The sequence below is a fragment of the Anser anser genome (assembly GCF_964211835.1).
Source record: "Anser anser genome assembly, chromosome: 24".
NCBI classification, from domain to species: domain Eukaryota; kingdom Metazoa; phylum Chordata; class Aves; order Anseriformes; family Anatidae; genus Anser; species Anser anser.
This window is the reverse complement of record NC_139745.1, coordinates 6,808,922-6,836,489: the sequence shown is the minus strand read 5'-3', so window position 1 is coordinate 6,836,489 and position 27,568 is coordinate 6,808,922. Positions and strand designations below refer to the sequence as shown.

At 52.4% G+C, this 27,568-nt stretch overlaps 2 protein-coding genes across 6 annotated transcripts in view; both read left to right on the top strand.

The window, feature by feature from the left end:
- Positions 1-49: 49 nt before the first annotated feature.
- Positions 50-24,583, top strand: PTP4A2 (protein tyrosine phosphatase 4A2). Of its 5 annotated transcripts, none has more exons than XM_083810003.1 (7): positions 50-159; positions 547-620; positions 11,906-12,560; positions 14,153-14,245; positions 18,699-18,829; positions 20,887-20,961; positions 22,080-24,583. In XM_083810003.1, the coding sequence occupies exons 3-7, from the start codon at positions 12,465-12,467 to the stop codon at positions 22,186-22,188; spliced, it is 504 nt and encodes a 167-aa protein (XP_083666129.1). In that variant the 5' UTR covers positions 50-159; positions 547-620; positions 11,906-12,464; the 3' UTR covers positions 22,189-24,583. The 5 variants fall into 5 exon arrangements, with proteins under 5 accessions (XP_083666129.1, XP_083666128.1, XP_083666127.1 ...); XM_083810002.1 differs by lacking the exon at positions 50-159 and adding an exon at positions 206-256; XM_083810001.1 differs by lacking the exons at positions 50-159; positions 547-620 and adding an exon at positions 1,719-1,901.
- Positions 23,319-27,568, top strand: part of ADGRB2 (adhesion G protein-coupled receptor B2) — a 94,681-nt gene continuing 90,431 nt past the window's right edge. Inside the window, 2 exon segments of the mRNA XM_083809811.1 lie at positions 23,319-23,458; positions 26,695-26,809. The gene's annotated coding sequence lies outside the window, so the exon portion shown is untranslated.

Genomic DNA, 27,568 nt, shown 5'->3' with positions numbered 1-27,568 from the left:
GCGGGGAAAGAGCGGAGCGCGCGCATGCGCAGTGCCGGGGCCGTGGGGGGGGAAAGAGCTGCGTGTGGGGAAGGAAGCGCGGCCCTCTCGGCTTCGACTGCGCACGCGCAGCGCTGGCGGCGCGACATTAGTCCTGGGGCGGCGCGAGAATTGTCCCAGGTGACCTCAACGCGCGTGCGCACAGGCTGTGGCGCCGGGGGGGGGGAAGCGGCTGCGCGCATGCGCAGTTGGCTGCCCGCGCGGGGACGGCGCTGAGGTGCGAGGCGGTGGGGCCGTGCCCTGAGGGGCTCTGAGGGGGCCTGAGGGGCCTCTGAGGGGGCCCTGGGGGGGCCTGAGGGGCTCTGAGGCCCAGGGAAGCAGCCCTGATCGTTTTCCCACTGAGGGTGCCCGCCCCCACGCAGGGGGTGTCTGTGCGGGGTTCCGTTACCGCGGTTTTGGTTTTACGTTCATGGCCCAAAGCCACGGCCTTTATGGCCGGTGAAACCACGCGTACTTCATCCCCTTAAGGACGCAAATCTCATTTGGTCTTTCTGTGTCTCGTGACAGGGCCCAGTTTGCAGCAGCCGCTCGTGTGGGGCTGGAGTCGATGTGTGTGGACAAACAGCCTCCGTCGGCAGCAGGTAACGGCGCGCCTGGACCCTGCGCTGCCCCCTCGCCTCCTGGGTGCTGGTTCTAAGCAGGACCTGCGCACAGCCGTCACTCGGCATCAGTGGCTGGGCGTTCCTGGTGCCTGTAAAGCCTTGGCTCTGTAAGGGAGCTCCTGGTGTTGGCAGCTTCAGAGCTGTGTGGCTCCCTGACACGCGTGCCTAGTGTGTGCCTTCTCTGCCAGGTCCTTCCTCATTCATGTGCTGTCTCTTTCACCGCAGGTGTAAATCTTCAGTGTAATTTTGGGTATGTTTCACTGAGATTCTCTTTCCTTGCCTGTCCTGTCCTTACAGCTGTGTTACTTGTAAATGCTGTGGCGCCTTCCTAGAGCCAGGCGGTGCTAGCTCTGCTCTTGGAAACGCTGTCCTCGCCCCAGGGTTTCCGCCTGCTGCCTCAGTCATACTGTGCACACGCAACTTTCCCCTTGCTGCAGCCAGCCCCTCTGCTGTGCTTGTGCAGCTGTGAGGGAAGGCTGCCACCAGCCATTTGATATGGACCCATCCCTCCAATAACTTCAGCAAAAAGAGATCCACGTGGCTTTCCTAGAGTTTAATTTCTAGAGGAAGGTTGCCCGATGGGGCCCTGGTCTGGAAGTTAGGAAATCTGGGACCGGTTTCCAACTCTTTCCAGGCTTTTTGAGTGGAACTGGACACTTAACCCGTCAGTTCCCCATCTGTAAATTGAGCTACTTCTACTTCCTTTGTCCTCGGACTGTTTGATCTGCTGGGGCGCAAAGGGGCAGAGATGTGTCTGTTACAACCTTGTGGAGCCCACAGAGAGAGCAGCGCAGCCCTGAGCTCAGCCAGAGCCTCCAGCAGCCGCTGAAAAAGAGTCGCAGGGTGTTAAAATGGACGCGGTGCCCTCCTGGATGGGGCAGGGCGACGGGCAGAGGAGCGACAGCTTTCCTCTGGCCGAAACCGGGAGGTGGGCCCGCCGCAGGGACGGCGGGGTGCAGCCAGGAGCCGGCGGAGCAGCGCCTTTGTTGCGCTGCTCCCCAGGAAGAGGCCCGGTGGGCCGGGGCACCGGGCGCTATGCAAATGGTGTGCGTCAGCGGCCCCGCCGGGCCGAGGGGCCCCGCCGAGGGCTTCCTGCGGGCGCGGAGGACACAGAGGCCGCCTTGTTCCAGCCCCCTCGCTCGGCCGGAGCAGCGGCGATGCCGGCGGTGACGGCCCGCCCGCCCTGCCCCCGGCCCCTGCTCCGGTAATTTGGTCTCGGCAGGCAGGGAAGGCGGCGGTAGGCTGCGGCTCCCGATGAAGGTACTCCTTACGGGGTTAACGGGCGCTGCCCCGGGGCGCTCGGCGAGCCCAGCCCCCGGCCGAGCGCTTCCCCGCGCCGGGAGCCCGGAGCGGTGTCCGGATGCCCTCTAGCGGGGCCCGGCCCGGCGGCGGCTGCACCCGCGGGGCAGCTTCGTGCGGAGAGGAACCGAACGGCGCTGGGGAGAGCCCCGCCGGGGCGGTGCCGCCCTCCACAGCCCCCGGCTTTGGGCTCCCGGGGGCGGCTCCGCCTCGGTCCCCCCGGGCTGCCCTCAGCGGGCACGGGGCCGGCGGGGAGGAAGGGGCAAGAGCCGGGGGCAGCGCGGGGAGAGGGGAGCGGGGCCCGGAGCCGCGCCGTGCCCGGTGAGGCCGCCTGGGGGCCGGTACGGCCTGGTACGGCCCGGTACTGCAGCCCAGCTCGCCTCCTTCAGCCCCCGAGCGCCACGTGGCCGGGCCGGGGAGCTCCGGGTCCCGTTCTCCCTCCCCCGCCCCGCGCTCTCGTGCCGGCCGCTCCGCGTTTTGAGGCAGTTTTGGGTTTTTTCCCCCTTTTCCCTTTTTTTCTCAATGGGAGCGGCCGCGCCCGCCAGGCGGAAGGCGTGGGAACGGCGGGGCGGGCCGAACCACCGGGCGGGGGGGAGCGGGGGGGAGCGGGCCGTACCACTGCCTCCCCGCGCGGGGGGGTGCTGCTGGCGTGGAAGGGCCGGCGCGCACGTGGGGCCGGAGGGCGAGTCCAAGTGCGGCGGGGGGGCGGGGCGGGGCCCAGCGACCCCCCCCTCCCCCTCAGGGCTGCCCGGGAAGGGCCGGGCCGGCGCCCAGGGGGCGGGGTGGGCCGTACCACCGCACCCGCTGCGCGGGGGGAGGGGTCGGCGTTGCGGTGATGGCGGCGGGAGGGCGGTGGCGGCTCCCCACAGCCCCGGTGGGGGCTCCGCGTTTGGTTGCGCGCCTCCAGCCCGCTGAGCGGCGGCGGGGCTCAGCGGCTCCTCGCCTCGCTGCTCTCTTAACACCCCACGTTCCCGAAGCACCCCCGCGGTGGTTGCAGATGGTCTCTCCCGGCGCGCAGAGCCGGGGCGGGCGGACCGTACCACGGACGCCCCGCGGGGGGGAGGGGGAAGGGAGGTAGGAGGAGGAGGCGGGGAGGCTGGGCCGTACCACGCGGCGCGGGGGGGCGCGGCCTGTGCTCCAGCAGCGTCCGGCGGCGCGCGGGCTCCCGGCTCCCTGCAGCAGCGGCCGGGCCCCGGCGGCCCCAGCCCAGCCCCGGCCCCGGCCCCGGCCCCGGCCCCGCCGCCTCCCTCCCTCCTTCCCTCCCGCCCGCCGCGCCCCTTCCCGCCCCCCTCCCGGCCCCGCTGCGTGGGAGGCGCCGGCCCCGCTCGGCAGAACGCCGACCGCTCAATGCCCGCGGTGAGGGGCCCGCGGCGGCGGGGGGGGGGGGACACGGGACGGCGGCGGGGGGGCAACGGGTGAGGAGGGGCCGCGGGAGGCCCCGCAGCCCCCGCCCCGGGGCGGGCCTGGGCCGGGGCGGTGGGGGGGGGGGCTGCGCTGCCCCCCTCGGCTTTTTGGGGGGGTTCCGGGCCGGGGGGATGGGTCTGGGGGGGCTGCGGGGCCGGGGGGGGGGGGCCGGGAGCCCGTACGGGGCCTGGGGGCCCGTTGGGTTCCGGGGGGGCTCTGTTGGGAGGGGGGGGTCCCCGGTGCTCTGAGGGGCTGGGGGGGGTCCCGGCCCTGGGGCGGCTCCGTGGGGTTTTCCTACTTGCCGGCCCCCCCAGGAGGAGGTGGGTTTGGGTCCCCCCCCCCCCCGCCCTGGGGGTTTGGGAGGGGTGCGGCCTGGGGGCCGGGGGTCGCCCCTCACCTGCGGGACGGGGCCGGTTTGGGGGCCCCCTGGGCACAACCCCCCCCCCCCCCCCCCCGGGCTGGTTCTTGGGGACACCGGCGGTTACGGGACCGGGGGGGGCTCCCCTTCCCTGTGGGGTTGGGGTGAGGGGGCCCCACGGGGCGGTTTGGGGCAGCGGCTGTGCCTCGTAGCCGGGCTCAGGGTGCTCAGGAGGTGTTTGCGGCCTGCAGTGGGGGGGGAGGTGGGGAGAGGGCCGGCGGGGGCGCATGGAGGCTTGTACCGGGCACGGGGGGGGTGTGCCTGGAGGTCTCAGAGGCGAGGGGGGGTCTTGTTTGTGGGTGTGCGTGGATGGGAAAGGAGTTGGAGAGGAGGCGGGGGGCCGGCGGGGCTGGCTGTGCGGCAGGGAGCCTGCCTCGTGTCCGCCCCGGGGGCGGCCTGCGAAGGGGAAGGGGTTTCGCTGGGGAGTGCGGGGCGGGGAGAAGGCCTGAGCCGGGCTGGGGGGGACCTCTTCCAGCCGGGGGTGGAGCTGGGAAGGAAGGGGGTCCGGGAGGCGGTGGGTTTCCTGGGGCGTGAGCGGGGGGCAGGGTTGTGGAGCCGGAGAGAAGGCCGATGGCGGGAGCTGACGGGGGCCGAGGGTGCCGGGAGCGAAGGGCCGAGGTGGGGAGCGGTGTCCGTGCTGGGTACGGCTGGGGTTTGCCCCGCGGGGGGGGGCGAGGAAGCCCGGCAGCGGGGGGCCGCAGGTCTGGGGGTGTCGGTGCCGCAGCGGCAGCCCCTGTGCCCTCGTGGGGAAGGCTCCCGGCGAGGCTGGGTCACAGCCTGCGTTTTCTCTCGGGGCAGCTGCGTGCTGGTTGCTCTCGGCGTGAGGAGGAGTGAGGCGGAAAGTTGGCTCCTAACGGCGGCCAAATAAAGGGAAAGCGGCCGCAGAGCTCCCCGAACCAAGCAGCCGGGTTCTGACTCAGAACTGCAGTCAGTATTTAAAGGAGGGAAAAAAAAAAAGATAAACCCACCGCCAGCAGCAGCCTAAAAACTCTATCTTCTTATGACTCAGCGTGTAGAAATACTTCGAGCCGGTGAACTCAGCTGCTGGAAGGGAAAGGTCGCCGGGAGCTGGAGCTACGGGGAGGCGGCTCCCGCGTTCGTAGGGGTGCGCGGCCGGGGCTGCTGGCGGGGTCTGGCTGGGAGGTTGTTGCCTACGCCCCTGGGAAGGCGGGTTCTGCCTCCGTCCCTTGGCACGGGGACACCGCGGGGCTGCCCTGCGGCCGCAGCCGGCTGCCTCGCTCCTGCCGCCGGACTTTGCCCCGTGCCGGAGCCGCGCTGGGGAACGGCCGGGCGGCCTCCACTGCCTCGTCCTGCCAGAGCCGGGCCGCGCCGGCCACCTGCGAGGGCACGTTGCCGTCCTTGGCTCGAGGAGGAGAGTCCCCGGCTGCAAACACGGCTCTTGAGGCGCCGCGGGGCGAGCGGGGACGCTTTGGAAGCGGTGCGGGGTGTGTCGTGGCGGTGTCTTCGGAGGAGACCCGTGGGTGATGTACGGGGGCGCTGGCAGAGGGAACTCTGCGGTGCCTGTTGGACTCGGGCTAGTCCGGCCGCGTGTTTGCCTGGTAAAGAGCTGGGATTTAAAACAGCTCTGAGTAAACGTTGGAAAAAGAGACCTAAAGGCTGAGAATCTGGGCTGGAAATTGCGCTCTGACACACGTGAATCGCAGCGCGAGGCCAGGCCGGCACCTGCAGGCTGGTATCGGAGGCGGATATCCTGAGAACAGAGTACCCTCAGAGGGGCTGCTGCCTTCAGGATCGCCTCGTGGCTCTTTTTGCTAATTGTGAAGGGCGAAAGGAGCCTGAAATCTCTCGATCCCTTCTTCTCTTCTAACCTCGAGCGCCGGGCTGCTGTCTCTCCTCAGGGCGCTGTTGCAGGTATCTTTGCTCCCCCTTGTTTCTCTTCTTTGTGCTAACAAGTTAAATTCTTCCTGGTGATCTACGCTGGGAGCCTGGCTCTGCTCGAAATAACGCACCGTGGATCTTCACAGTTGTGACGTTGAGGACGTGCAGTGCCATCTATCAGCAAGCTTCGGTTTCAGTTGCGAGGCTGGCTTTAACTGCCACAGGAGCGTGGACGAGGAGCCAACTCTCCACGAAGTCATTTTTCCAGCAGAGGTAGATGGCAAATTCAAAGTGAGATGAGTAAGATGCAAGTAATTCGGCTCCGCAGCTTCACAGAATAACATCCCTGTTGCTGTGCGGTTGGAAATCGCTTTCAAGTCCTGCTTGACTTGTTAATGGTTTTTTTTTTTTTTCTTTAGATACTTGATCCTAAAGTGTGAGAATGTTTCCTCCGAACCGCTGGGGAGGCCGGTGACCTGGCGATGCGTTTCCAAAAGCCAGCAGTTGGTGCAGCTCAGCTCACCCTGCTGATGTTCAGGAACTAGTTTAGAGTCAGTAACCGTGAGGTGTTGGCTAAAAGTTGCTTTTGACTTTAGGTATTCGAAGTTAGATGCGATTTTTTGGTTTGAAGAGGATAATAGTGAGCTTGGATCCCTCTTTCTTGGGGGGGGGGGGCGGGATTTGGTTTACACTTCAAACGCTTCTGCTAACTTCAAACTTTTTGGGTATGCAAGTAATATTCAAATGTGTCTTCTGAAGGATTTTTTTAACCAGGTGGTGGGTGGGGAAAGCGTTCAAAAAAACTCCCGAGTGTCAGACCAGCCGTGCTAAGCGGCGAAGCAGGTTCTGCCTCACAGGGGAGGAAAACTCCGCAGCGCAACGCACGCGTGCCGGCCCTGTCCGAAGGGCCCGGGGACTCTGCCTGATCGCTTCGCCGCCGAGCTCGCCAGGATGGTCTTCTCCGTGCGCTGGTGCCTGCGTTGGAGACAGTGGTTGGACCTCACCCAGGCTGAGGGAGAAGCGTTTCGTGTGTGGTGCCCGAGTTCTGGCTCTTGCTGAGTCTCGCACGGCCCATCCGACTGTTCTTACTGCTTCCTGATGCGTCGCTTGCAAATTGAGATTTTTTTTTTTTAATCTGGACTTTTTTTTTTTTTTCAATCTTGCAGAGGCAGATTTGTATCTGCTGCTGTCGGTTTTACGGCCCGGGACGGAGCGACCGGGGTAGCGCAAAAGGAAGCGCATGAGTCACCGGCAGAACTTGTCAGCGCGCGGGGAGGGAGCTCCGCCGCGGGGGTGGAGAGGGTGGAACAGAAAGATTTCTGACCTCACCCCTCCCGAGGCACGTGTCGTCCCGAGCAGGCTTCCTTCGGAGCGCGTTCAAGAACTTTTTTCCAAGAACGCTAGCTCCGGAGTTTCTTTCCTCTGCGTGCGAGGGGAGGTGGTGCTTTGCAAAAGGTGGTCGCGGTTCCTAGCGACGGGGGTCTGCGCTGCGTTCGGGCCGACTGCTTTTGGGGCTCGCGCTGAAGCCCTTCCTTCAGGGCTGGGTCTCCAGGACCTTTCCGGTGGGGTATGGGCGCAAGGCGGGTCGCTCGGAGGGGCGATGCAGGAAGAGGAAGTGAAATGCACAGCGCGTAGCGAGCGCCAGGAAAAGCAGGGCCGCAGCGCCCTAGCGGAGTGGAAATTTTCACCGTCAGGTTTTGCACCGGCAGCGCAGCGTGGTGCTCATTTCACGTGTGCGAACGCAAACCACAGGAATGAGGTTTTATTGAAGAGGAAAAGGAAAAAAAAAATCAGCAGCTCGTTACCTAATGTCATTAGCGTTCAACGTGAATTCCCACTTAGGGGGCAAAACGAGCGGAGGCACTTTCAAAATACTGGCCTCCAAACACCGAAGTATTCTTCTAACGCCGACCGACAAATTAGCGGGCTTTGCTCCGCATCCTGTGCTCCGGCTTATTTTGAAAGGTGATCCGGGTGACCTTTCCAAAGGTATCTGTGTTTTGCAATCCCGGCAGGCTGCAGCTGTTGCGGGCTGTTGAGCTGTCGCCGCGCAGCTCAGGAAGCCCTTCTGGCCGCGTGCTTGGGAGGTGGTGGGACCGGGAACTCCCTTGTCCCTTGTTAATACTTTTTTTTTTGTCATCAGATCCGTGTCCCCGAGCTTGCACAGCTCCGGTACAGAAGGGGAGAGCCCTGCTGAAGCGTCTAATTCAGGAGCCAGCGCGCTGCTGGGCTGGTTTTCTCCTTGAGGCAGTCTCGAGTGAGATTTCTGTCAAGTCAGGAATTCACTCAACTCTTCGCTCTGAATTAGCTAGCCAGCCTAAATAAACAGACGGGGGTGATGGATAGGCCTGCCCCTCGCTTACGTGTTAGGGATATTCGTAGGATTTGGGGACGTTCTTCTCAGATTGGCCCATTAGGCTTCGTCAGGCGTTCCCCGCAGCTCGTGGTGGAACTGAAGTGAGTCACGGCTGTAGGTGCAGGGACTGTCACAGCCCGCTGAGCCTGGCTGGGGAGATAGGCATCTCGATTGATGATTATTCCCTGATAATTAAGTTAAACGACATCAGGAACTAGCTGCCAGGCATTTCCAGCTCCTCTCAGCTGCAGGAGTCACTGCCGCCGCTGCCCCTGTTCCCCTCCTGTGGTTCCTGGCGGAGCTCTCGCACCCGTTCACCGCGTGGACGTGTGAGATGTCTGCTCCCTGCCTCAGACCAGCCACAGAAAGTGGGTTGCGCCCTGCTCCGCCTCGCTTTCCGAGGGTAGGAAGAGGGCTAACTGGCCGAAAACCCATTTCTTGCGTTATGCTGTGCCGCCGTCGCTGCTGTTGGTCGTCATCGCCCTGATGGCGCGCAGCCCTCCTGGGATTTCGGCGTGCCGACTCGCTTGCTGACACCGGGAGGGAGAACTTTGCAGGTGTTTACCTGGGGAGCTGAGAAGTTTCAGACAACGGGGTTCTTCCTGTTTGTCGTTCTCCCAGTTAGAAGCCCGGTTTTTCTCACTGAACTTGAGCTAACGTGTGCAGTCGAAGTCACGGGAGGAAGGGATGTCTGTGTCAGCAACCGGGCTGTGTTAAGAATAGGATTGGGCGCTACATAAACTTCTTATCCTTCTGGAAATCGTTTTTCAGACTTAAATACAGCGCTTTACATTTTTAATCACTCCTGAGCTATTAGGTAATTAAATGCTCTAGTAACATGCCTCCGGGGAAGGTAAGGTGGTGTCGTTCCTGCTCGGCAGATGAGTCAAGCTCCTGGAAGCAGCTTGGTCAAGGTCAGCCAGGAGCAGTCGCAGATCAGAGCGCAGGGCTCAAGCTGGTGATGCCCTGCGCCGCGCTTCGTGTGCTGGAACCTGTCAGCTCCCCGCGTCCTGCCTTAATGGCTCAGTAAATAGTTTTTAAAAAACATCTTTCAAGTAATTGGGCTGAAATTCCCTCTGATCTGCTCGAGGGAGGAGAAGTGTAACAGTGATGACCTGATTTGATGCGGCTCACGGCTCGGGTGGCGCCGGAGGAGGCTCCTCCGACCCCGTTATTGCTGCCGAAGAGAAAAATGTGTAAAGGATTTGTTTACATATGGCACAGTCGCTGTTCCCCCCGGGGCGGTGTGCTCTGTAACGCTGTAAGCCGCTGGTACCTGGCTCCAAGCTCTGATCTCCTACGCCAAGATGTGCTGATGACTGGTTTTGGTTTAAATCACCTTGCGAGGTCCTAAAAACTTGGTTTTGGGACTGCTCCTCTGGTGTAAGCCTTCAGGATGCGTCAGGTGGCTTGAGCCTATGTTTAAATCTGGGGAAACCCCCATCCCAGGGTTTCTGTGGAAAAAAAAAAGTTTTCTGGCGTAGTTTTACAGGTGTGGGACGCGTGTGGCTGCTGTAACTGTGGTGGTTGTGTGCTCGGTGTGTCACAGCCATCGCAGAGCGCGGTGCTTTGTGGCACACGTGGGGTTCAGGAGTGCAGGTGAGGAAGTTGTGACAAACGTGCAAGAACTGACGAGCGAAAGGACCTGAATATTGCGTGCTTAGGTGGGACTCCTCCATCTGCGGGGAGACCTTAATCCCGCAGTCGCTGTGCTGATAAACTATTCCAGGATCCGTTTCTGCAATCTGTATTTGAGTCACTCGGTGAGAACTGCTTTAAGGTTGGGGGAGGTTATTGGAAACATCGCTGTTCTTGCCTCTGGCAATCCAATTAATGTATTTTTTTGGCATTGAAAGCTGTTCTTGAAGGAAATAATTGCTGTTCTTTGGGTGATTTTTGACTTCATGTCAGTGAAAAAGGTAATTTTGTGCTACTTAATTTGACTATTTTAAAGCGAGGGTCTCATTAAAACGTTGAGCGCACCACAGGTTTGGGGTGTGAATTTCCAGGCGTGCGTTTCCCTAATTGTATTCGCTGCAGTGTGCCACATTGCCCTTACTGTTCAAGTCACAGGTTTGTGACTTCTGGGCTAGTTTGGATTTTACTCAGCTGCTTGAAAACTTTTTCTTTAAAAAAGCAAAGTGTCTGCAGTGGGTCTCTGGCTTTATGCTTTTTACACACCTTAGTTCTTTCCGCTTAAGGGTCTGCTCTGGCAATACGCTGTTCCAAAACAGATTTCGCCATTTGGTGGTTTCCCCGCCCAGCAAAGCTGGTTCCCTCCTCTGCAGATGAAAATTTGGTGCGCCTGAAGCCGCTCTGTACCTGCGAGGAGGTAACGAAGCTCGTTGCCTTCTGACCCCCTTGAAGACGTGACACATCACTGCCCTGCTGCTGCGCGCTCGGGAATTTCAGCAGGCCTAGGAGGGCTCGTCCTGTGAGCCGGCAGGAGGTGGGGGACGGAGCCGTGGTGTCTGAGCGAAATCTCGACCTGCCGTGCCGACGTCGCGGTACCTGAAAGCTTCGCCGGCATCTTCCCAACGAGCTCGGCTTTGAGCACATCGCTTAAAAACAGCTGAGCAAAGCCTGGTTTCACCTGCAGCAGCAAAAGCCGGGTTGCTTACCAAGTATTTCAGCCTTAAACCTCCCCCTTAGGGTTAGTTCAGGTTAGCTCCGTCCTCTCTCAGCAGTCCCATCAGCTCTTGCTGTTGCTGAACCAGCTGTGTTTGGAATCCTCTGCAAGGATTGGGAGCTGTTGCCGCTGCCTTAACGCTGCAAACGGAGATAAGTCTGCGAGTAACTAAAAGTTACGGCAGCGCAGTGACTGCCGCCTTGCTCTGGAACCGACCGATTCCTGGAGGATGCCTCCCTGCTGCTGCTGGCAGCTCGGTGGCACAGTGCTGGTGACGCTTCTGGGCTACCAGCAGTGCAAATGCCCTCCTCTTTCTGCTCGTAGTGCTCCTGCTGTTCAGAAAACGAAGCCATCGCGTTGTGGCCACAGCCTGCGGTGCCGGGAGGCACGGCTGTGCCCGACGTGCTGGGGGGAGCTCGGGGCTGGGGCTCTCGAGGCTGCGGCAGCAGCTTCGGGTTTGTGCGTTGGACGCGGCCGTGTCCCGCCTGGTCCAAGCAACGCCTCGGAAAGGCAGGCAGTCCTCCCTCTCGTCGAACGGAGAGCTTTGACTCGCAAGTGGTTCGTTAACTTGGGAGTGGGTCCTCGAAACCTGGTGCGAGGCGGAGAGCTGGGACGGAAAGCGAGCTGCCTGCGAGTGCCACGGCCCCGGGAGCTGGGGTCCACGCTGGGGCAGCGCTCACAGCCGCCGGCCCTGCCTCCGCGACCGCGCCTTCGCTCTCTGCTTGTCCTGATGAGCTGCGGGCTGCCTCGAGGTGAACGCTCGTTTCTGTTGGGCTTGGGAGTTGTTGGTTTTCCATTATCCTGCTCGCTCTGAACATAGTGACTTAAAAAAAAATGTTAATTTTGGTGTAATTAGCATCCTGTTTACCTCCTGCTCTTTATGACCTCGCTTGTTGGAGGCGTTAGTCACTGGCAGCGTGTTGTTCTGGGCAGTTTTAGTCATGGCTGTTTTCATAAATCGTCCTGAATGGTAGGAGCTTGAATCAATGGTGCAGTTTGTTTGTGTAGGGTTAGCCTGCTGCTTCCCCTCCGACGCTTACAGGCGGCAGCTGCACGGAGGCTTCTCCTGACCTGCTCGTCATTTCGGGGCTCTTCGTGCAGCGTTGAGCAAAGCCTAAAATCTGAGGTGATCGGAATCCTCCACGGGAGGAAAGGAGAAGCTGCTTCGTGCTACGCTGAAAGAAATGACGCAGTTGGTACCGACTCATTTCAAAATCTCATACCGCTGCTAATAGTTTAAAGCTTCAGGATCGTTAATAGCTGGTGGTTCTGCAATGAGAAGCAGGAGTTCCTCTTACGTGGTGTTTTCTTCTTTGCAGGTGTTCTGTTGGAATATACGTCGCACATTTATGGCGATTCTGAGCGTGAGGGCAGACTTCTGCCAGGCCCAGCACAGCATCCTGGCTGACAAGTGAGCCGAGAGCGGGGGGTTTCACGTGCCATAATTACTTTGCCTTGAAGATTCCAGACACAGCGAACACAAATATATGGGATATCTTCTGCCCATTGGAAGCATATTCCTTTTACTGACTCTAGCAAAACTAAGCGTCAAGAAAACAAAGTGGAGAGAAAACCTGCCCTTACCTTTTTGCCTCACCAGTGCCTAAATGTAGAACAGGCTGCCTAGTCTTGCATGTAGTCAGAATTCGTGGAGTCTGAAGGATACCACCTGCAGCAACTGAGGCCGAAGTTGAATTCAAGTGGATTCTGAAGCAAACCTGCTTTTCTAGAAGCGAAGTCTCTAAGGAACAAACACGTCGAAGCAAGCTCTGATCAATCCCAGCCATTTTAGTGGTCTTTTTAATGTTTTCTGCTGTGAAACGTTTCCAAGGTTATTGATTTTTTTTTTTTTGCCCCTCACGCATTTTGTTTGCCATTATGAACCGTCCAGCCCCCGTGGAAATTACCTACGAGAACATGCGTTTCCTGATCACTCACAACCCAACCAACGCAACCCTCAGCAAGTTCATCGAGGTAAGGCAGGCAGATGAAATACCGTCCTTCTTCCCTTCTGGGTTCCTCATGTGCTCATCGTTCCTGTAGAATTATTCACACCTGTGGGTCACAAAGCTTGGACTGTGTTACGTGCTACCTGAAACAAGGCATTTTTTTCTTTAATGTATTTCTTAAATACGTTGTTGACGTTCTCTTGACAGTGTGAGAATTCTCTGATTACTTTTTTTTCCGAATCTTGCACTTCTTTAAGTAAGAGAGACTGGGTGAGCTGCCATTTCAGAATGCAGCCCTGCGCCCTTGCCATCGTTCTTGTCGTGGCTTCTGAAGGGCTGCGTGTTCTGTGCTCTAAACATAATTTTTCATTAAATAATACGGTGCTTCTAATATATTGCTCATCTTTTGGCTTTTAAAGTAGCAATGAATGGAATTGTAACTGATTTCTGAACTTCCTCGTCCCTTAAAGTAGGATTAAGCGCAGTGCTTACGCTGATGTTTAGTTCGCGGGCTATGTTCCCGGGCTGCCCCGCTGCCCCCAGAGCTGTCCTTTCTCAGGGATGAACGCTGGCACCTGAAGCACCTGGCAGCTGCCTGGGTCTGACTGTGGGAAGAGTCCGTTACGACGGACGGTGGAACAGAGCGTCACTGACACAATAAGGTCTTAAAGACAGCAAAACTTAATAGTCATTTGACCTGAAAAAATAACAAATAGTGTCATCTACTACACATACACTGTCTGCCACCGAAATAGCAGTACAGTGTATTTCTGCACTCCAGTTTGCTCCAAACCCGCTGTATCTTTGTGCCCTTTGTATCCAGAGGACTTTTATCTTGCCTGCGTAGGCCCTTTTCATTCCCAAGAGATCCTGTCATCTGATACTGCTGTCTGACTGCAGCAGACTTCCATCACTTAGCAGCCCGCTCTCCACCGTGAGTCCGCTCATACATTAGTGGTTAATTTGTTCTGAAAGCCACATTTTTTAGTCTCTGTTTTTTCAGACTGTGGATTGTCTTCCTTTATTAGGAGGCTTGAGTCTGGAATAGATACTGCTAATTGTGAAAAGTCATATTGACTCAGTCCAAACACGAGAGGAAATTCTGCTCGCTCTATCAACCTTCAAAGTGAACTGGAACAGCTTTTGTTTGATCTTCTGATTATTTATCTAGCACAATGTGCTACTTATAGCGCATTACAAGGAAGCTAGAGTATGGTGGTGTGTGTTCTGTTCCTCCCTGCCTCAAAATGTCAACACTGGCTGCAGCAACCAGTTCCAGGCTTCTATTTAAAGAGAAAAAGAAGCTGCATGGAGAGTATAAGCAGCTATTCTAATTTTGCTCGTACATATGCATTTTTTTCCGCCCTGGCGTTTCCCCAGGGAGGAATAATTTGGGGGTGTTTCACGTTTATTCCTGTCGCTTGTAGCCCTTATCCTAACGCAGGTCATAAACGCTCCTTTCACAGCTGGCCCTTGCTCCTTCGTCGTGCAGTCACCTGGGAGCCGTGCAGGTCGTACCTCTGGCGTGGTGTGAAATCTTTACTTTTGCAGCTGGTGAGAAAGTTCTTGAATTTCTCCTCCTGCCGGTGTGCTCACATGTTTTCTTTCTTCTTAAAGGAGCTGAAGAAGTACGGAGTGACAACCTTGGTGCGAGTTTGTGATGCCACTTACGATCAAGCTCCTATCGAAAAAGAAGGAATCCAGGTTCTAGTGAGTTGTCTTTACCACTGTCTATAAATGAGAATTGCTTGTCCACGAGAGCTGGGGATGGCTTCGTGCTTTGGGAAGAGCTTATGACTGTTTCGGACTGGCCAAAAACTGTGTGATCCCCCGCATCAGACAAAGCTGGTCTTGAGAAATTCTCTGTGCTTCTGTGAAATGTGCCTGCTGATGAATTTCTACAGCCCGAGTGCTTTAGTTGGAATAGAAATGTCTGCTCCTGGGTTTCTGGAGTTGTTGAGATGCTCAGGATGCGTTTTAGTGATTAGGTTGATACTAATCCAAAGAGAATTCACAGAACTTTGTTCCATTCAGCCTTGTGTTTCACACAACCCTGCTCAGTCCTTCCCTCTCCACACAGCACTTGTTGCCTTTACATTTGACCTTCCCAGGATGGAGATAAAGCTCCCTTCTCTCACGCTCAGAAGCTGCTGCCTGCTGAGCCCCCAGTGACACGTTGCTGGGTCGCTGCTTTTGTGTAAGACCCAGGTTTCTGTGGGCATTTCCGTGGGGTCAGTGGCTGGGAGCACAGCGCTGGTGCTTCCCTGCTGGGCAGGTGGAAGGAAATCCTCTGCTGCTGCTCCTGTTCCTGCACAGCGACTGCCCGCATTGGCTGCTACTGCTGGGTGTTCTGAGCATTTATTATTATTTTTTTATTTTTTAGTAGGTGTGTGTTTGAATTAACCAAGCAGGCAGTATTTTTCCAGGCAATACTTCTGAATTATTGCAGTGTGTTAGAATCAGTTTATTTTACTGGGGTGAGTAACGCTCTGTTGTGAGGCCAGAAATTGCATCTCGCCGCCTCCTTGCAGGTAGTCGGTCTTGTGTTGGTGCTGCTTGTTGTGTGTGCTGGGTGGTGGCTGTTGGCTTTTGGTTTTTTAATGGCTCAGTTGGAGGAAAACCTTCAGTTTTCCATTAGGAGAAAAGCTCGTACTCTGGCGTATCCGTGAAATTCCACGTACAGGTCAGGCAGGTTTCTTGGCTCCTGGCCCTGGTAAGCATTTACTCCGCTTCCAGGCAGCCACGTGTGCCTCCGTGGTGGTGGAAAACTCGGTCATTCCAGGGCTTCCAGGCCGCTCCAGCCGCGCGTTGGAATAGCATTTTTGTTCCTTCTGGAGCTCTCTTGGGCTTAGGCACGCTGCGAATCCTCTAGCCGTGAGGCTTGTCAGCTTACCGGAGACTGGAAGGACAAACCTGTGGCGTGTAAGCCCTCGGAGCCCTGCTTTAAGCTGGGGCTTGGGGGATGTCAGGTCCCGCGGCAGAGCAGGGACCCGAGTTCCTGCTCGGAGACCGAAGGGCAGTTTCCCCATGTCCAGGTCCGCGGATGGCATTGCTGATCCCGATGGTCCCAGTCGTGATCTTGTCTTCGTAACTGACTGTATCGCAGCGGTGTTTGGCTGTGGGGGATCAGTTAACCAGTTACTGACACGACCGTAGCTTTTCTTCCCCGTTAATGCGTGATTTTTCCAAACCGAGCCCCGCTGCTGTTCGGAAGCGGCGCTGAGCTACCAGCTGGCTGAAAAAATCCCCCATTTGTTTAAAGCTAGTACTTGCCTGTAAAAATAACAAAGGTTTAAAAACGCAGCCTGACGGAGCTTGGCGTCTGTTTTAAAACCGCCGAGGTCAGAAGCGTAGTGAGACCCCAGAAAACAAGAGCGTTTCAGCACAGCCCGCTCCCGTGCCGCGGTGCGGTGCCGAGCGCTGGCACGCGGGGCACAGCGCGCAGATGGATGCCTTGGCAGATGGCAGAGTGAGAAACGGGAGAGCGAGCTGCTCCGTGCCCGGCGTAGTACTACTGCGGGCGTGTTTATCAACAGAGATTAAGTCCCAGAGCTGGGCAGGGATGGAGTTAGGTTCTGGGGGTTTCTGTGCTGTTCCTACAGCTACGTTCATGTGCGAGGCCTTGTAGTGTGAAAATGGTACATCAGAAAAAGTGTTTTTCCTGCTTTTTTTTTTTTGCACTGACTAGCAATCAAGGAGGGCTGCAATAGTTTTGTTCGCGGTAAGGATCTAAGACACGTTTTGTGGTTCTGGATTTCTTTCCGCTCCGTGCTGTCGGGAGCGCCCCGGTAGAGCCGTGCCTCCGCTGCCGGCTGCTGCTTCTGCCTCGCCACGGGCCCTGGTATCAAAGGTGGGACGGTCCCGCGCTGGTGGCCGCGGTCTCATCCTGTGCAGATGCCGGCAGGTCTGCCGCACCTGGGCTTCGAAGAAAAGGGAACTGTGTGGCTTCACAGCCCTGGTGCTGCCCTGGGTCAGCCCCGCTCTGCGCCGCCGGTCCTGCAGACGTTGCTGGCTGACAAACCCGGCGCCGCTCTGCTGAGCAAGGCTGCTCCAGATAAAGGGTACATCAGAGCTGCCTTCACTGCCTGTCGTCCTCCCCAGCTCCTGCAGGGTGGCACGGAAGCGCTGCGCTTTCTGTTGGTGCAAACTCAGCGCATCGTCCTGGCTGTTAATGGCTGCTTTGGTCGGGGAGCCCAGCAACTTGTTTCCTCTGCTGTCCGACAGGTGCTCGGAGGTGTTGCTGGCAGAACTCGTAATTAGAGGAGGAGGAAAACACAGACCTGCAAAACTTGGTTGCTATTACTCCTCTAGTCCAGAATTACTCTTGTTCCCCGCTCCGGGCAGTGTCCCATCAGCGCCGCTGTCATGCCGGTGGTGTACCAGTACTGGGAGGTGATGCTCTCCCGAGAAACGAGGGTGGTCATTAATTAACTCTCAGCAGCACGTGCCTCGTGCGGACGTGAGGACTGACACGCAAACAAAAGTAATGCAGTCGCATACTGCGTGTGGTCTGCAGGAAGGGATTTTAACCTAACCCAAAAGTAGGATGCAGAATTGAAATGTAAATCCTGTTCTCTGCAGGTCGGGTTCAGAAGAAAGCATCTTGCAGTGGGTAAAGCCTCTTCTCTCCACTGCCCGGGCGTTTCTCCCTGGGACAGCGCATGACACGAGGCCTAAAATAATACTGCTAGCAGAGTGTGATTGAGTGGAAAATCTTGTAAAAGCCTTTTATTGGAAAGAACAAGATTTACCTTACGGTGTTGTTGTATAGCCTTTCAGCTTGCTGTGCTGTCCCAGGTATTTTTAGTTTCCTACTTCCTTTAAAAAGGAGTGCCGCACGCTTTCAGGCTTTGTCTTTCCGAATTAATCACATGTAAAGGGATTTCACTAACTTGAAGATTTCTGGTTTTGCAGTTCTGACAGATGTGCCCCTTGCAGCTTTTTAATGGTTGCACATCTGCAGGGCTGCGATCCTCCGTGCTCAGCTCTGCTTGCTGGTCGGGAAGCAGCGGGGTAGCAGTAGGTGCAGATCCAGGTGAAAGGTCTGGCGTTTTCTGAGCCTTCCCTTGCGCTTGGTCAGTTTTCGCACGTTCTTGCAGGATTCAGAGAATATTGCTTGACGTTAACCTGTTCTCAAGATACTGCTTGGAAAAACTCGATTCTAGCCAGCGAAGGAAAAGGAGGGTTCCCTTCCAAGCAGTGTCCCTTCCATTTTGCGAGGTTTTTGAAGAACACCAAACTCTGGTTATCAGTCTCTTTTGTGAAATCGCGTTGCAGTCCGCTAATGAAAAGCGCTAAATAACCACGAAGTAGGACTTCCCCCCGCATCTCGGAGTGCTCCTGTTACAGCACTCCCCGTGTCTGAGGTTGTGAAATGTGCTGTTGTGCTCGAAATACAGGACATGTAGTACCCCTCTCAGCACAGGCTCCAGGAGGGAGCCGTGACCTCGAGAAAATGGGAAGCTTCTCACACGTAATTTTGGTTTCCAGCCATTTTGATGACATTAAAGGTAGCCTAGATAGCTTAAATATTGGCAACCTCTTTTATAGACAGAAATGAAACTTTAAATGCTGCTTTGTGGACTTTGCCACTGCCTAAGCACTCTTCTTTTTTGCTTTTAAATATGGTGTGGGGTTTTTTTTGGCTTGAGAATACCCAGGTAATGCTAAGTCTTGCTGCTCACTGGATGCACTGAGAGCTGTGCAGGCTGTTTAATTTGAATTGTTATGGAGTACCATCTCCGCAGTACAAATAGTATTTTAAAAGGTTGACACAATCACAGGCAGAAGTTTACAGAGTTCTCATCTGTCAAATATTTATTTGAAATGTCCATTGATTTTTGCACTTTTTTGGTAAAATGAGATTTCAAGGGCAGCTATTAAAAAAAACGATTCTACAAGGAAGTTATTGTCAAGTTCTATTTAAATTTTATTGAAAAGCCTAATACAATGGTTGTTAAAAATTTAATGTTGCATTATGATACTGACTTGCAAACTTCTAACTAGAAAAATACCCACGAAAGGTATCAGGAAAATATTCTGTAAACATTCATGTTGCCCCCTCCCGGTTATGGTTACCTTGCTGTTGCCTACGGATTGAAATGTGATTGTGTGCATGTGCTTCAGGAACATCTATAGCTGATATCTTTTTTTTCCTTCAAAGGACTGGCCGTTTGATGATGGAGCACCACCCCCGAATCAGATAGTTGACGACTGGCTAAACCTGTTGAAAACCAAATTCCGTGAAGAGCCTGGATGCTGTGTCGCTGTTCACTGTGTTGCAGGGTTGGGAAGGTTAGTGCTCTGCTCCCCGGGTTTTCTGCTGGGCTCGGTTAGTCGATGCATTTGGGAGGTAGCTCACAGAAGCTGTTAGGTAAATGCCAGTATCTGTGTTTTGTCCCAAGTAGTGCTTTAAAGCATCATCATCACGATTGTGTCATTAAGCAAAAGAGATTTATTGCAGCTTAAAAATCTTCAGTAATTTCATAAGCCTGATCTAGGATCAGAGGAAAAATGTGGAGTGATTGTTCAGGACACTTCTCTCAATCATGTACGACACACAGGCAATTAGAGGCGTTACTAGTTTGGAAGTGTTTGTTTTTCTGCTAAAACGAGGTCTCTTCTGCTAGGTCTCTTACGCTTTTTGACAAATGCAATATGCATGCATAGTACCATTTCTAAGGCTGTATGGTTTTTTAAAATTTCCTCCTGTTTTCAACTCTACAGTATTAATCGTGGTAAATAAAAAATTTAGAAAAACTGGTTCAACTGTTGACTTTCTTACTCTAAAGTGGCTTCACCTCAGTTTTAGAGAAGTGTTAGGCTTTTATTTCTTGCTCGCATGCAGACATGTGTTTCTCTCCTTCTCACTACTCGTAAAGTAACTTCCTTCTGTGGGAAGAACTTCCTTTCAAGGTGAAATAAAAAGTGCTGCTCAGAAAGCTAAATGCAACCTTCGTATTCCCACGTGTAATCCCTAAGTGTTGTTTGTCCTAAAACTAGGACAAAATGGAGCCTAACTGTTAGTATTCTCACAATAGCCATGGGACTGTTAATATTTAAGGATCTGAATGAGTAGGCAAGAAAGGTGGATTAAAGAAAGTCAAGTACGAACAGAGTTGGAGTGCTTCAAGTTCTTAAATTTCCTCCTCTGGAGAGGAAGAGATTGGGGAAATGAAAAGGTACGGAGAAAAATGGCGAATGTTTAAAGAGACAAGAGCCAGCCAGGTAAAACCCAAGGCAATTAACATGATTTCTTTGTCCATTTCTGCTCTATTTTTAGCTGAGGAACACCTTTAGGAAGGCGACCACGTGTAACAAGTGATATTAAACTGCCTTTTTTTTTTTTTTTTTTGCATAATGCCAGGCCAAACTGTACCAGAAGCTTCCAATCTTCTGTATATATTGCAGCCTCGTGTGGTGTATCTGTTCCTTACACAATTACCTTTTTGCTGTTGCTGTCAGACTGTTTTTGGCAGAGGGAAAAGGGAGAGCTTTACAGATTTAGCTTTAATCTGGAAAACTGTGTGCCTGTAGTAGGGCACTAAAACTCAACTATAGTAGAGATTTTTTTTTTCAAAATGACTTTTGAGATTTCAGATTGTTCCCCTTGGAAAGTGAATTCTTCTGTTTGTGCAGGTGCAGCGTGGCAGTGATAGTGAGTTGTTTCTCCTGCACTGTATTTGTGTTTAGCTATGAGTACAAGTTGTCCAACTGCTAGCACCTGTTCAGTCCTTTACTGCTCTGCCACCAGAGGTGCCTGTTGCAGCTGTACGTGTTCAGCAGGGTGAACACCAATCCAGGAGAAAGCCGATGTGTACTGTGATCTCGGCTTGCTGGAAAAGCCAGCTCTGTGCTCTGAACTGATCTCCTAAATGAAGACCCCGAAGTAGAAAGCTGTACTGCACTGCCACTGGAATACCCAGCTCCAAGAGCAGCATGTAATAAATAAGATTTATCTGTAAAAGTCATCTGTTCGTAGATCTGTCTCATGTACAGCTAAACCTAGTGCCGTAAGAAGCAAAATACATCCAGGTGATGTTACAGACTGCTTTTACCAAAGTAGAAAATTAGGTTATAGTGTGATGAGAAAGCATAAACATCTAGAACTATTGCTTCATGCCCCCAAACACTAAGGAACGCTATTTGTGTGTGTGTGTGTGTCCACTGGAAACAGAGCTGCCTGCTAAAAGAAATTTTGCATTAGATACTCAGCAGGCAAATGGCCTTCTGTAGATAACATTTAAAGAGGAAATACTTAAGCTGTTTGTTTATAGATTAATTTGATGCATTTTGAAGGATTCAATCTATAGTTTCTCCAGATCTTCCTTAAATATTGATTTTTCCTTTAGGGCTCCTGTCCTGGTTGCACTTGCTCTCATTGAATGTGGAATGAAGTACGAAGATGCAGTTCAGTTTATAAGGCAGTAAGTTAAGCTTCTTCATTCTCAAAATAAATTCTCGCTTTATGTTGTATTTGAACAGCATGCATCTTCATAAAGGTTCGTTAGACTTTTTCACTTGTTTTCTAGTCGTTATATCCTGACAATATGGAACATGACTTTGATGTTAATGCTGGGGGTGTGTGCCCTTTTTCTCTGTGTCAAGATGGGGATTAAGAAATGATATCCCTCCTCCTTTTTTTTAAATCTGGGCTTACATATTAAGCCATTAGACTAAGACCCAAAGCTTATGGAGGGGGAGGCAGCCTAGGCTAGGGCTGTAAAAATTGCGGCTGGAGTTGGACATTGTCTAATTGCTCCTCACTCAAAAAAAATAAATCTAGTGAGTTTGGGCCCCCAAGCAGCTCGATTTCTCCAGCAAGTAGGTGAGCATCAGCACTCCTACAGGCGTTGCGCATGAGTGCGTTATCCACTCAGGAAATGTCAGCAGCCACCTTGTCTGGAAAATAGCAAAACTGGTAAAGGATGAGAATGTACAGCTGTGTTGGTTTAGCAACAACATCAGATCTTGAAATGAAGCCCAGCAGGTAAGATTGATGTTGAATGAGCTTTGTCAAAAAAGCAATTCATCCTCTTATGGATTCCCAGGGTCTCCAGTTATCTTTGTAAACTATATTGATGTCAACAGATTTTTCTGAACTTTTCCTTTTTTTTTTTAAATTGCTTTTTATGTTCCTAGCTACAGTACCTTTCACATTGAGAAGTTCTTTTCTGAGCACCTCTTATATATTTCTAACTGACTGTCATGGTCTTACTTAGCTAGTACAAGTAGCACGTGCGTCTGCAAGGGAAGGGTGACCTTGTGGTGTTCAGTGACTGCTGCTGGTGCTGGAAATAAACTCTACCAATCCAAGAAAATATGCTGAAATTTGCTAATGGGATTTTGATTTCAATATTGGCACGTAGGTAACGAGCTGCATGTGCTGGTCTAGTTTCTTTCCTCACAGTGTCAATGGATGCCAAAATATTGTTTTATGGATACAGAAAAGCTTTGGAACGGGGACTAATCTGCATTAGAATATATATGGTGATTGAAGCAGTACATTTTCCATTGATATTAGCCTTCATTCTGTTTGTTTTAGGAAAAGGAGGGGAGCTTTCAATTCCAAACAGCTGCTTTACCTTGAGAAATACCGACCTAAGATGCGATTACGCTTCAGAGATGCCAACGGTCACTGCTGTGTTCAATAGAAAATCTCAAACGAAGGCAGAAGTTAGCATGGCTGTTTTCTGGACTCTTGGCACCTGGAAATGTGAATCTGGAATCAAACTACGTCATCAAATTAGTGGTGGAGTCAGTGCTCCTCAACCTCTGTCCTAATGGTGGTGATGATTGGAAAAAAATAAAAATAAAAAAAAATTAAGAGAAACATTTCAGTGAAGGATTGTTTTCTCCTTAAGCTGCAGTTTGAACATCTGCAAGGAGAAAAGAAAATCAGTTTCTGAACCTTCTGTATTTTTAACTTTTTAAGAAAAGAAATAAAGTAAATTTTATGTCTAAGGAAAACCAGCAGAGCATTGGCTTGTGCAGAAACTATTTTCTTGATTTGAGGAAAGTACCCCACGATTAGGGCCTGACGCATTAATTCCAATAGGACTCTTTTAAATAGAGTTGCCTTTTTTTAAACCTTGCTGAGAGCTGGCAGACAGACAGGAGGAGAAGCCTCTGTTGCTGTATGGGAGCAGTCTGACAGCCTTAAGCCCAGCCTGGGCGTTCTAGAGATTTGGTGATGTTTGTGTTGTATGTCTACATGGTGTTCAGACTCTGCAGGTGTGAGAAACTTCCTGGTGGGCTTTAACAGAAGACTCGTTGTCTGATATCTTTGGTGAATCTCCTTTTTAAAGGCCTTTCCGGATTGGTGGGAGACAGTGATTTTAACTCTGTGCGCGTGTTCGTGTGTGTGCATGTGCGTGTGATTTTGTGTGTGTGTCTAAATCTTATTTCTCCAAAGAATTTGGCTGAAATGTTAATTGTCTTTCTGTTGTTAGATAGAAAATCTATCCTGGCAGAAGACTGGCGTTCAAAAGTGTCCTAGGTGAGCAAGGGGCAAGTCAGACAAGGAACTGAGATCAACTTACCTGTCATAAGGAAGAAGAAAAGGCTTTTTGCTGCTGTCCAGATTCTCTGCCTTTCTGAACACAGTAAATCAGGATGTGGGGGGAGGGTCTTATTTGTGTTGTATATGAGGTGTAAAGATAGTATGCACACAGAAATGCTGTCCACGAAGAAATGCCTAGTGTGGGTCTTTTCCCAGACTAGCCCTCATGTACAGTTCAGTTTAACCACTGATTGCCTTGTTATTTTTTTATTAGGCTCTTTTGGAGGGAGAATCTCTAGTTACACACCAACATGCCTATCATGCATTTACCATTGGCAGACCGTAAACACGCTGATTTTGGAGTGTGGACTTGGCACCATGTTCTCTGTAAGGCCATTGATGATGTCTGTGAATTAATCAAGGCAAGTCATTTTACAGCCTCTACGAAGCAGTTTCAGCCAGGCTAGTTCTACCAAACAGACCTTAACTTCGTGCCCTGCCCCTGTAGCCACCTCATGCTTTCGAGTTGACGTTGTAATATCCAGCAACTAAAGGCTTTGAATACAGGGCTGGGGTCATACTCTCCTGTGACACTTTGCTGTGGAGCACCAAAGGCTTTTGTTTGTCTGTGCCTGTAGTGGGCGTAGACTGGTACCCGTCTTTTACCAATACCTCAGCTGCTGGCTAAACTAACTGCCTTCACGGGATTTCTTCCTGTTCTAGAGTTCTGGTTTTAATTTGCAGCTTAACTGCATCAACACTTTCAGAAAACAAGTAATGGGCTTCTAGAATGCTATTCCTGGGAGGGGTTTTATAAATTTAAGCAAAGAATAATGGTACTCGTCAAGCCCCTCATTTTACAGATGTGCCGACAGACCTCTTCTGAGGTCCGTGGCTAGAAAACTGCACTCCACAACACTCAGTCTGCACCTGACTCAAGTTGTGCTGTTGTACTAAGTTCCTTCCTCCTTTTAAGATGTGTAACGTTTCTGATTTCTTTAATAGATAAGAGACGAGAAAGCGTTTGTGATGTCAATGCCTACATTAGGGAAATAACGTATCTGGTAATGTTTGAGTCCATGGGGAAGGTAGATGACGCTGAAAGTATCCAATTCTGGCTCTTACCTTCCCCTCACAAACTAGAAGCTAATGCTCTAACTGTTTTTGCAAATTAAAATCGGTGTTCTTAGTAAAGTGAAATACTGGTAGATTAAGCCAATTTGACAGAAGTTTGATTGCAGGGGAAGGTGTGGAGCTGGATTAAAAACAACCCCAAGCCCTTCTGAAGATCAATTAAAATATATATATATTTTACATGCTGTATGTATAACTTTGCATTCTTCCCCCTAGTTTTACTCTTGATTTATAATGTACTAATTATATACCGTGACTCTGCAGCCTTAATTGAGGAAAAAATACTGAAAAGTGCAGGCTGTCATGCAGCGTAGACACAAACGGGGGAACGTAATTGTGACCAATGTCCAGTAGGCACGATATTTGGTTCAGCACTTGAACGTAGTGCAATAAAGTTCTTGCAGTAAAATGTCTCTTCCCTCTGGCTCTTAATGAATTTATTGCAGGTCATTAATGCTAAATGTTTTTCTTTGGTCTCATCTGTAAAGGCCTTTGGACAAGTTTGTCCGTGCCCCGTGTATCCCTAGGCGTCATTCAATGCCACATGGTCTGAACTGGTTGGGGGGCTTCGTAACTACTGGGAAACACTGTTCCACTTCTGAGAACAGAGCAGTGCTGCAGACAACAACCACTGTTTAAAAACATGAAAACATGTAAACGTACCTTTTTTCAAATATATATATATATATATAAATATATATAAAGAAAATAATTCCTGCTAGTGTTCCTGAGAACAGGCAAAGATTTGTACAAACGTACTCTTGTGCCCCGGACAAGACTAGACACCGTGTCACCTGGCAGAGTTTGAATTGGGTTGTTGTTCTGGGGTAACAATGAGCGAGTTTCTGGAGTCCTGGACCCCAGTCAGTTCCCCTCTTTGGTAGTGGAACGCCACTGAGCTGATGTGCATAGTTTCTTTAAGTGACACTAAGGTGCTATTTTCTGGGCTTCACAGATAACAATCCGATCAGCTTTGCTTTGCTGCCATGAAAGAAATAAGTTACTTGCAAATCGGCATCGTGTTTCTAATATTTATCAGATTTTCCCATTAGTGTACGAGAACAAATTTTCGGTCCCTCTTGGCAGTGAGATAATAAACCACTTTGGCCATAAGACTGAAAGCAGTAACTGTCAGCTTTCATCTCCTCTTTCTGTGAGGATGTCTTTGTGTAGGTTTGTTTTGTTTTTTTTTTTTTAACACCAAGCTCTTGGTTGAAGGTTTTTACCCTTTTGGTTACTGTGCACAGAAGTAAAACGGCGTGTTAACCAAAGGCTAGTCAGTATGAAAAGAAATGACATGCTTCATTGGAATTGAGATATTCCTGTATGAGTGAGTTATTTCTCTAGGTAGTTCTTTTCACTCACATCTAGGCAAGCTCAGATAGTAATACTTCCTCTAACTGGAGGTAACTCTGTCGCATGCGTATTTATGTGACTTCAGATGGTGCTTCTGGGGCAACTAGGAATAAGCAGAGTGGGGTACCTGTGTTGGTAAAGGAACTGCAGGAGTCGTGGCTATACGCTATTACAGAAGCACAATTCTTTTAGTTAAAAGTTATGAATCATTTCCCTTGGTCTTAACACTTGCAAATCCATTCTGTGGATTTCAGGAGGGCATTTAAGTACGTGTTTCTTGGGGGACAGGGAGAACAGCTGTGTGAGTAAAACAGATCTTGAAGTAGTGTGCTGAGGGTGCTTCAGACCTGCTGCTGCCGTGGAGGGGCAGTGGCACCGCTAGAAAAAATGTTCGTGTACCTGCTAAAGGTGGTGGGAGTGATGGCTTTGGGTTGTGATGCTCCCTGACGAGGCCAGGGAGGCTGCTGAAGCTGAGGCACTTGGAGCACACAATTATTTGCAGCTGAGCTCAGCAGTGTGTTGCTAGGCTCTGGGGAGTGGATTGCCCCAAAGGGACAAAAAATGATGCTTTTCACAGGTGTAGCTGGAACACCTTTCATTTTCGACTGTCCAAGAGCTATACGGACATTGTTTTCCATGGCAGTCCTGTGTTAAATATTTGTATCCCTAGTTTGAAAACAAACAAAAATCCCACCCCAGAGGAGCTAAGGCCTAGGACCTTCCTTGTCCTCATTGCCTGCTTGGTCAGAACTTAACTCACGGTCACCAGTGACGTGATGCGAGTGACCTTAATTGCCTTTCAGGCCGTGTACGTGGTCCAGGTCCTGCTCCTGCTGGTCGGTAGGAGAGCGCGCACAGGGGACGAGGCCGTCTCAGAGTTGCTGGTTACCTGACCGGGTTGTTGGCGCAGATGCTGAAAGCTGCCTCCAGGCCATCCAGCACAGGAGCTCCACTTCTGGGCTTGGGCACTTTGTTTGCCCGCTGAGCAGAGCCTCGTTTCAGGGGTGTGAGCATCTGAGCACTCCTGTGACTGGCAAGGAGCTTGCCTCCTGAGGAAACGGCCATGGGGGAGATTCAGAGGCTGCTAGAGAAGCTTCTTTGTTTTGGCAGTGGCTGCTGGCAGGATAGCTAGAATTTGAGGTGCCTATGTCTGTGCCCTTTCTTACAGGGCTTAACTCTGTAGATGGAGACAAACGAGGGACACCGAGAGTCAACACCAGAGGAAAGTCCCTGATCCAAGCCTGCGGATGAATTAGAAGAACTCGCGGGGGAAGAAGAAACAGGTAAGGGATTGCTTCTTCCTCTGTCCAGTGAGGGAAACCAAACGCACTGAGTAGTAACACGGCTCCTCTAGGGCTGCACGAGGAGTCAGCGGAGGGGATGCATCTGGTCCAGGATGTTTTTCTTTGGTTCCTGAAGCCACTCTGGTGGGAAGCAGGGTGGGAAGGCTGGCTGAATGCTGATGACTGGAGTCCTTTATTGAGAGGATTCTCTCCCTGACAAGCACCCTGAGGGGATGCGCACGCAGGGAGCTGGAGGATGCGATGTTGTGAAAGGCCCCCTGCCCCCAGCAAGGCAGGGGAGCTGGAGCTACTGACATCTGCAGTGTTTTGCAGAGAATGGAGAGCACAGCACGATCCCCTGGCTGAAATAATACTCAGAAAGCCCTTGCGTTATCTTTGGCAAGGCCGTGTGCGCAGAGCTGCTGACCTTCCTGGGCTACTGTTTTGTTTCTGTTTTGTATTGTCCTTGTTGTTATCCGAAGGGCTGTTGGATCATTAGCTTGCTGGGTGGCACGGTCTTGCTGAGCTGGTTATTCCAACCCACTGCACTCGGTGCTTTGGGGTGCCTTCTGCTGCAGACGATTCTGCATGCAGCCCGAGTCTTGTGCTGCTTTGTTGGTGATTTGCTGCCGTTTCGATTCCAAATTTCAATTTTAAGCACTAAAAGGGAGAGGACGTTCCTCCGTGGAATATAATCAGCTTTAGGACTGAAGTAGGAAATTTCCCTAGGGAAAAGGACGGCAGAACCCATTGGGCTGG

Excerpts from the sequence above, each read along its gene's own strand:
- PTP4A2 (XM_083810003.1), top strand. The coding sequence starts at position 12,465 with ATGAACCGTCCAGCCCCCGTGGAAATTACCTACGAGAACATGCGTTTC. Across the intron at positions 18,830-20,886 it reads TGTGTTGCAGGGTTGGGAAG|GGCTCCTGTCCTGGTTGCAC; the intron begins GTTAGTGCTCTG and ends TTTTTCCTTTAG. Across the intron at positions 20,962-22,079 it reads GCAGTTCAGTTTATAAGGCA|GAAAAGGAGGGGAGCTTTCA; the intron begins GTAAGTTAAGCT and ends TGTTTGTTTTAG.